Below are 9462 nucleotides of genomic sequence, written 5' to 3'. Positions count from 1 at the left end.
GTGTAATAATTATGTGAACGGAGAGTGACCTTAAACCACAATTTCTCCTTAAGTCTTTTACCAATTACCTTAATCCAAATAAAGTTCTCAATATTCTGAATGTCTTCTGCCTGTTTACACCTGCCTCTGACTCAGTATATGAAATGTAACTACTTCGTATCCTGAACATCTTCATTAGGATACTGTAATTTAACTGTTCATTTTCTCATCCTCGTGAGAAACTGCCCTGTCAGGAAACTACTAGAAATTGTATTGCTGTTTTCTAGTAGATGTTTAATAAATACAACAAAATTAAGTGAGTCAACATGTAAATGAATGAGTTAATTGATTCATTCTATCGCTAGGTAGATATTGAGCATTTCACGGACACAAATGAAGTCTTACACCTTCTTATAAACCTACGTACTTAATAGAGAACCTTGAATCCTATAGGTGCTAGATATACTTGGGGATGATGAGTTTAAAATTACAGTATAAATACTAAGATAACATTCTATGCATTCGTATTTGGTGGAGGCAGTACATATTTGCTTAGCTTTATTATCAGTAAGATCACCCTTTATCTAGCACATAATTGGTGAAGATCATTTTCTCTCCCTTTCCTTAGAAAACATCTTGACATTTTGATTTTTTAGCTATAATTTTATGAAGTTGACTGGTGCATTTGAAATTTGGATGGCATTATTTTACAGCCTCATATTTTTAAACGTTTAAATAGTGGGATATATAATAACTTTGGCTTATCTATATAGTATACATGATGAAAAGTACATGCAGTTTAGCAAGCGAGGGGCATATTAACTCTTCTTATTATGTTGGGCAATAGGATCACAACCATAATGAATTTCTTGACTGAGACCTTGAGAGGAAGTCATTCCTTGCAATTTTACTTAGGGAAACATTGCGATGGTGGCAGGCTATATTCCAGGGAAAGACCATCTGGATCTGCTCGATCGGAGGACCATTTCACTCTTATATAAGTGAAATTCTGGAGTGAAATCTATTTGAATGGCTATAGCAGATAATATTCTGAACAGGTAACTGAGTCATTTGTGTTTTGTTTTCCACTTTGATAGTTATACTCAGCAAGTGGTTGGAAATGGAATCAAGGCCCAATCTGGAAATCCTGAAGTAAAAGTCAAAGGATTTGATCCTGTCATTAATCAGATTATTGATAAACTGAAGCATGTTAACCAGGTAAGTGCTGATCTTATATTGCTATAGTTTATGAAATAGTTGGGAGTGCTGGTGGCCTGGTGGTGACATGTTAGGCTATTATCCGAAAAGTCAGCAGTTTAAAGCCATGAGGTGCTCTGTGTGAGAAAGATGGGACTCCTGTAAAGAGGTACACTGTTTAATTTCCTGTTTATATGTTAAAATACTACCAAATGCCTGAAGTTGGATATTGGCATAACATATTTGCACCTACATCTTTTGGTAAATGTTGGTTGAGTAATTTTGATATAGAAAGCAAATGTGAAATACTATATTAATTGGTGAATATTCTAGATGTGTAAGAAGGAAGCCATATCCTCAGAATGTCAATAAATAGTACAAATTTTATTGTTAAACTTCATACCTAATAAATTAGTCTTAGATATCAGAACTGATGTGTTCATTTAGAAAAACATATTGAAACTAAAACGATGCCAGTGTTACATTCCTGGAAGCACACTAAGACTTGCTGTAAAGATATTTGCTTTGTTTGCAACAAGTCCTCTTATTCAGTTTTTGTCTCAATTTTTACATAATCTACCTAATGATTACTTATGAAACTGTTCCGCTTCATTTTTAATAACATTGTTTAATTAACAGTATATACTGCTATTTTTAATGCATGACATATAAAGCATCAATTATACAATGGATATTTATCAAGAGTATTTTATCAAAATACTCCATTAATTAGAACCAGATATTTTGGCGTATTTATGGATTATCTTCCCTTCAGTATGTATTAGTGTTTGTGACAAAAATAATTTTTCTGTTACATTAGTAACTTTACGACAACTTATGTATTCATTTCTTTTCATTTTTTTTAAGCAAAACCTGGGATGGTTAACAAATATTTCTAATGAGAATACTGAGTGTCAGAGAATATATTTAAATAGTGAAATTTTTTATTGTATATTAAAATATCCCAGAGTTATTGTCCTAAAAAATTTAAGATAATGCAGTATCGCTTCTTAGAATTCTATTTTCACTAACTCAAAAGCATGATACATAAGAAAGATATTGAGCCTGTGTTTAATATTAATATAATACATTTTTGGGTTTTATTTATACTTTGGATGCATATTTTGCTACTTCTATGGTCGCACTGTTGTGTAAACAGCACCTTCATCCTGTGTGGCAGGATAAAAACAAGTTGTGTTGAGGAGACTGTAAGAGAAAAGTGTTTTATCACCTATAGCCTCAAAACAAACAAACAAACAAACAAACAAACAAACAAACAAACAAACCCACCTGTAATGGATGAAAACAATTCCATAAAGAAGAAACCCCAAAAGTAAAGTAAGTAGATGTCTTTCACTGCTTTGGAGCCTCGTGTCCCTGTAGGATGACAACCAACCACCAGTCCAGTTAAAATTTTAGCCTAAACTTAGCAATGATCTTGTGATTTTCAGGACTATTTAGAATATTCCATAAATGCGTGAGTTTCTAAAGGCCCAATAAACAATCAATTAGGAATTATATATGGAAGCATAATAGAGTCCTAAGTATGTATTGATGTCTAAAAGTGACTATTGGTGGCACTCTCAGCTAAGCATTGTATTGCTAACCAAAAGGCCAGAGGTTCAAACTCACCCGACACCCTGCAGGGAACGAGGAAGCTATTGCCGGCCTAAAATTTTACAGCCTCTGGAACCCTATGTAGGGGCACTATGAGCCGGAATGAACTCATTGACAAGAGGTATGTGTGTTAGGTTGGTTTAGAGAAGCAAAATCATTGACATTTGTGTATGTTTGTCTATAGAAAGATATTTGTACAGAGAACTGGTTATCACAGTTGCAGAAGAAGATATGTCTAGTGCGATTCAAGCCAGGCTTCTCCTGACTCCTGTTGGGGTGAAAGCTGACCAGCAGGAAGCAGGGTAATGAATCTGGTGGGTGGGGGAAATCTGAGGTTAGCCAAAGGAATACACTGCCAGTAGCTCACTGACAGCTCCTGGGATGGGCAGGTGACAAATCAGGAAATTGATGAACAAGCTGCAAGATCCAGTGCCAGCAAAAGGTGAAGGACCAAAAGGGAAATCAACTTTGCTCAGTCTCTCCCTTGTACATAAGGCCTTGACTCCTAGAAAGTGTGATCAGGTTCTTACTTGATTGATAGTTTGGATTTCACCCTTATTTTCATCCAGAATGTCTACTCGACCTAATCACTAACCTTCACAGATCACTCCTTGTCAACTTGACATCTGCACACAATTCTTTAGCTATACATCATCTCCAAAGACACTAATCAAATTATCATTGTATCTAATATTGTATAACTAACATGCATACAACACAAACCACAGTAAACCCATTTTCATCTTATATTTTATGAGTGAACAAACCAAAAATAAATGGTATATGCATACAAATAGGAATTGCTCCTCACAATTACAGTCCTCATTTCTGCAGCTGCTATGTGACCATAGCTGGCATTTAGCACTACTTTATTCCATTACCCATTCTATTATTTCCTTTGACCTCAGCTTCACTTGGTTCTTCACTTAGTGGGGTGGGTGAACCAAGCCTTAATCCAGGGGTCTTCAAACTTTTTAAACAGGGGGCCAGTTCACTGTCCCTCAGTCCCCTTGGGGGGCTGGAGTATAGTTTTAAAAAAACTGTGAACATATTCCTATGCAGACTACACATATCTTATTTTGAAGTAAAAAAACAAACAGGGCAAAAGCACCCGGTGGGCCGGATAAATGTCCTCAGCGGGCCGCATGTGACCCACAGGCCGTAGTTTGAGGACCCTTGCAAGTCTGGGCTATTAATAGCCGTACCAGGGTTGGGATGCTATAGTTTATCATTGACTTTTATCATAGGACCTGGTAGTGCTAAGACAACCTAAGGAATCTTCTGTATTCCTGATACATTCTTCTTTATTTCCCGTATGCAATACCAATTCCATTCCTCCTTGGTAATCAGGATCAACCACATCAGTCAGTACAGAAATACCCTTGGTTGCCTGTTGAGACAGATGCATGAGAAGTCCAAAATGGCCAGAAGGCATTCTTAACTTACAGTGCAGTGTCTCCAGGTGAGAGTAGTCCTCCCTTCCGAGCTAAGGCCTGTGGACCTGCAGAGCAGTGGGAAAGGAAGCAGATGTATGCTGACTGGGTCATTCAGAGTAATGGTGAATGTTCCCCTCCCATTTCCACTCCCTTGGTTCTTGATTCAGAGAATCCTGGCTAGTGGAGAAATAGTCTCATATATTGGACAATGGTTTAGAGAAGCAGTTCTCAACCTGCGGGTCGCGACCCCTGTGTGGGTATCAAATGACCCTTTCAGAGGGTTCGTCTGATTCATAAGAGTAGCAAAATTACAGTTATAAAGTAGCCATGAAAATAATTTTATCGAAGGGGGCCACCACAACATGCGGAACTGTATCCAAAGTAGCAGCATTAGGAAGGTTGAGAACCACTGGTTTAGAGCATAGTCAGCCTCCTAACGAACCTTGTCCCAACCTTGCAAGCTGTTGTCCCTAAACTGACACCATAATTGTGTCTTTAGAAGTCCGTGGCAGCATTCTAGCAAACGAGCTGCTTCAGAATGATGGGGAATATGACCAAACTAGTGGGTTCTGTCAGCATGGCCAACCGCCACGCTTCATTGGCTGTGGAGCGCGTCCGTTGATCTGTGGCAGTACTGTGAAGCATACCTTGTCTGTGGAGGAGGCATTCTGGAAGTTCACAAATGTTAGTTTTGGCAGAAGTACCTCATGCAGGGAAAACAAATCCCTATCCTAAGTCATTGTCTATTACAGGGGGAACAAAATGATACCCTTTCCATGAAGAAAATGGTCCTATGTCACAGCCCGCCACCAGGGAATGGTCCCGTACCTTGAACTCAGGGTTGTTCTCTGCTGCTGGTCGAGCAGTACTCAGCGGTGACAGTGGCCAGGTCGCCCTTGATGAGTAGAAATCCAACTTGCTGAGCTCATGCATAACCTCCATAGCCGCCATATGCCCCCTTTGTCATTTGCCTGTTGGGCAAATGCAGGAATGGCTGCAGAAGTGGATGCCTGCTTTGCACCGAATGTGTCATCCTGTCCACTTGATTGTTAAAATTGCCCTCTGCTCATCCTTTGGCGAGCATTCATGAGTCAGAAATCGCTTCCCTTGTTTGGGCCATGCGGAGCGGAGTAGCTACATGCCTCTTCCAGACACCTCATTGTCACCGATTTTCCAATCGTGGTCCTTCCAGGTTCCTGACCATGCAGCTGAGCCATTGGCTACAACCCGTGACTTGGTATACATTAGCTCATTTGGCCATTTCTCCTTCCAGGCAAACAAACAAGCAGGTAGACCACTTGAGGTTCTACGCATTGGGAGAATTTGTTTTCAATGCTGTCCTTCAGGGAGGTCCCAGAAAAGGGCTGCTCCCTGCTTTCAAGCGGCACCTGCATATCAGGCAGAATTTTCAGTAAGCTAAGCATGAGTTTCCAGTTCCTCAATGAACTGATCAGAAGGAAATCCTATGAGGCCATACATGCAGACAAGGGTAAAGATTATCCTGGGACAGGAGTGGAGACCGTCAGCATTTGGTCTTCTCCTTGCAGCTTGCTTATACCTTCAGGCCCTTCTGTAGCCTGATCTCATATATATCACCTCTATTTAATGATAGAGTGCTGCTATAAATGTCCAACTTTATGACTCTTGGAGACAGACAAGACCATTTAATGATGGGTAGCTCAGTCTACACGGTGACTTGGTCCTCCACCGAGGAAGGCTCTGCTCTGTGATTTGACAGTAGGTGACTGCCAAGGGGTCCAAACTGTGTCTCAGCCCCAGGCACTTCAAGCATCACTGGATCAGTTAGATCACGGGCCCCCAGTGGAAGAGTGTCTTACAAGGTAGCCTGAACCTGTTGCAGAGCCTTCCCGTGTTCTGGATCCCGCTAGAAACTGGTATCTCTTTTGAGTCACTTGATATGTAGGCCAGACTAACACATCCAAACGAGGGATATGTTGCCTCCAAAATTTAAAGAGGCCCACCAGGTGTTGTTTCTCCTTTTTGTTTGTGGGAGGTACCAGATGCAATAACCTCCCTTTCACTTTAATAGGGATATCTTCACTTGCCTCACACCATTGGGAGGTAGAATGCATCTGATTTTTTGTTGAATTTTAAGTGACAGACATGGCCATGCAAATCTCATGTATGGAATTTACATTCCAGAAATGAATACACAAACAGATAGATAGTATCATTTTTCCTGGCAAATGCTGAAATGAAACGAAATAGAGTGAGCTGGGGGAATTATTGAAAGGCGGGTACTAGCAGAGGCCAGCCCACGCTGTGAGTAGGGGTTGTATTGTGGCTGCGGCTGAATGCTAAGAAATGAAGATAAAGTAATCTGAGAAATGGTTCGGTGGCACAAAGTCCACTAAGGTCTTGTGGCAGGAGGAATTTTAGTATTGAAAAAAAACAAACATTTCTTTTTGTAAGATTTATTTAAAAGAACTATTAATCAATAGAGTGGAAATTAAAGATGTCACAAATGTACTCCCCCCCCCCAGAATGCTATTCGATTCTGTTCTACCTGATGGCAACCACAATCCTCCCCTTAGTATAATTTCCTTTCATATCCAAGAGTTCTGCAAGTTCCTTCAACATCTCTCATGTTGTAGAAATTGGTAAGTCAGACTTGTAACTGGATAATCTTCTTCATCCACAATGTCGCAGAAACCGGTAAAGAATGCCATGCGATAAGCCATGATTCAAGACCTAGTAAGACCAGGAAACGTGGGTGGGGGGGATGTGTGTGAAAATAATAATAATAATTAAAAAAAGACCAGGAAACCAGGCAGAGGCAAGCCAGATGCAGGATCCAGAGCATGAGAGAGAAATGTCTAACCATGAAACCAAACTTGCTTGCCTAGCCAGGCCAAAAAGCACACTGGCACTCACATAAAGATGGCTAGCTGAGTCCTGGTCCTGAATGGTTTTCATCACTAATGACTCCACCCTAGTCTTCCTCAGATGCAAAAGGTCACAATGATGCATCTAATGGAGGTGCTGTTTGTTTTCTGCAGACCGTACTTACAAGGAATTGAAGGATGGTTACTTGAATCACACTCTCTAGTAAGGCTGTGTGTTAGTCTGGGTAGACTAGAGAAACAAATTCTTTGACACTCATATGTGTTTATTAGAAAGAATTTTATATAAAAAGGAATTGTACATTAAGAAAACATCCCAATCCAGTCCAGATCAAGTCCATAAGGCCAATATTAACCCATATGTCTGATACCATCAATAAATTCTTCAGATTCATATAATACACGCAATGATGCTGAATGCAGGAAGATCATAGGCCAGTGGGTGGAAAGTCCTGTTGATCCAATGATGGTGGAAACATCTCAGGGCTGGTGTGGGTCTCCATATGGCTCCTCAATCTCCAGGGCTCTATCAGCGTAGCTCCATGTGACTTGTCAATAGGAATGTCCCCCAAGGAGAGTGTCTGGCTTCCAGTGAGCTATTTATTTCCGTGGTGTCTCCAAATGAGGTCATCAAGCTGCAACCTGATTGATAGGCTAGACTCCACCCCTTCACCAGTTGACCAGAGATTATGTAACTGCCAGAGGCTGGGACTCAAAATATATCTCATCTTCATGTTGACTTGTTTGCATGACAGATACTCAATCCAAAATGAAATTATCACATTTCTAGAGGCCAGAATTTACAATATATCTCAGGATTGTAATAGGAGGACCATATGAAGAAATTAACCGCATCTTAAATATATTAAAGGAACTCTGGTATCATAATGGGTTACTTGTTGCCTGCTAACCAGAAGCTCAGCATTTCTAATCCATCGTCCACTTCACAGGAGAAAGAGGAGACTCTGCTCCCATAAAGATGCACAGCCTTAGAAACCCACATGGTCCTATATATTCTGTTCACAGAATTGCTATGAGTCAGAATTGTTGAGAGAGCCCTGAGTTAAGTATGTGTGTGTGCATGTGTGTGTGTTTTCCAGCTATGTAAGTTCAGATAAAAATACAAAACAATGTTGCTAGAATAGAGTGAGCAGGGGAGAGAGGTAAACATATGTCATTTTTACCGATTCTACAACTTCTGCATGTTATAATTCAGTGGCATTGATTATATTCTTTGTGTTGTACAATCATTATTGACATTCTTTTCCAAATTATTCCACTACTTTTAACACAAACTCAATGCCACTTAAGCAAAAAATCTTCCTCCTTCATCCATGGTAACCTTTAGTCACGTTTGGTTTCTCACCCCCACCCCTTCCTTTTTTAAAAATAGTTTTCTTGATATGCACATATCATCCACTTCCATAGTTAAACTGTTTCTAAAAAGAGTTGCACACACATCAGCACAGTTCTAGTGTTCCCTTCCCCTCTTCGTTCTTTGTTTGCACCTTAATTCCCCTCACCTTTCTCACCCCCATCCCGTGAAACCATGGCATCGGTTATTGTCTCTGTGCATCCATCCCTCTGTTCTTCATAAACTGGGAAACCTGACGGAAACAAAAGAAAACAAAAACAAGATGAAATATAAAGAAGAAAATAATAGTAAGTTAAAAATAAAGAAAGGAAAGAACATCAACTATATTTTAAAAGCCAGAGAAGAAATTTCTGTCCTAAAACAAGCAAGAGATATCTGAGCCTAGAACAAATTCTTGTTCAGTCAAGAGAGAGGTCAACTGACCAAGTATCATATTATACCATGATTTAATCCACCATAATCAAATTTACAATCATCTCTGTCTCAGAGCAACATTTTTAGGGTCTCTCATCTCTGGCTAGAGGGGATCTACCAGAGGCTTAATCTGACTAGATTCTCTGCGGATGGATTTGGGCTCCCACTACGCTCCACAGCCTTCTACAAATTGGATGTTCACAATTTGTTCTGACACTCTTCCCTTCATATCTGGGGTTTCTTTTGTCATCTTTGGATAATGCAGGCTGGTGTGCTTCTTCCATGTAGGCTTATTTGATGCCTCACCTAGATGCTTGTTTGCTTGAAAATCCCAGACACTATTCCAGTTGATAGCCAAGCACCATCTGCTTTCTTCACCACACTGTGGTAGCAAATTTCTATTAATTGATTATTTTATGAAAGCAAGTATCAAGCAGGATCATGTTATAAGAGCTAACTCTTCTTGAATTGGGGCTATAATTAAAATTGGAACACAGAATCCATCTGCTTGTTCCCGGGTTATGAACAAATTTGGTTAATTTTAGCTGTTATAACAAAAACAAAAAGAAACAAAAAAAAA

General features: G+C 39.8%; 1 protein-coding gene across 1 annotated transcript in view; it reads left to right on the top strand.

Annotated features, from left to right (window-relative positions):
- Positions 1-9462, top strand: part of GPC5 (glypican 5) — a 737283-nt gene that overhangs the window by 464760 nt on the left and 263061 nt on the right. The window contains exon 5 of the mRNA XM_004709780.1: positions 1077-1197. Coding sequence (XP_004709837.1) covers positions 1077-1197 — 121 coding nt within the window. The remainder of the gene's footprint in view (positions 1-1076; positions 1198-9462) is intronic.

Source organism: Echinops telfairi, unplaced genomic scaffold, assembly GCF_000313985.2.
Source record: "Echinops telfairi isolate 266 unplaced genomic scaffold, ASM31398v2 ScPeMD7_7405;HRSCAF=8443, whole genome shotgun sequence".
In the NCBI taxonomy this organism is placed as follows: domain Eukaryota; kingdom Metazoa; phylum Chordata; class Mammalia; order Afrosoricida; family Tenrecidae; genus Echinops; species Echinops telfairi.
Note: the sequence above shows the minus strand (reverse complement) of the source record. Positions and strands in the feature narration are given on the sequence as shown.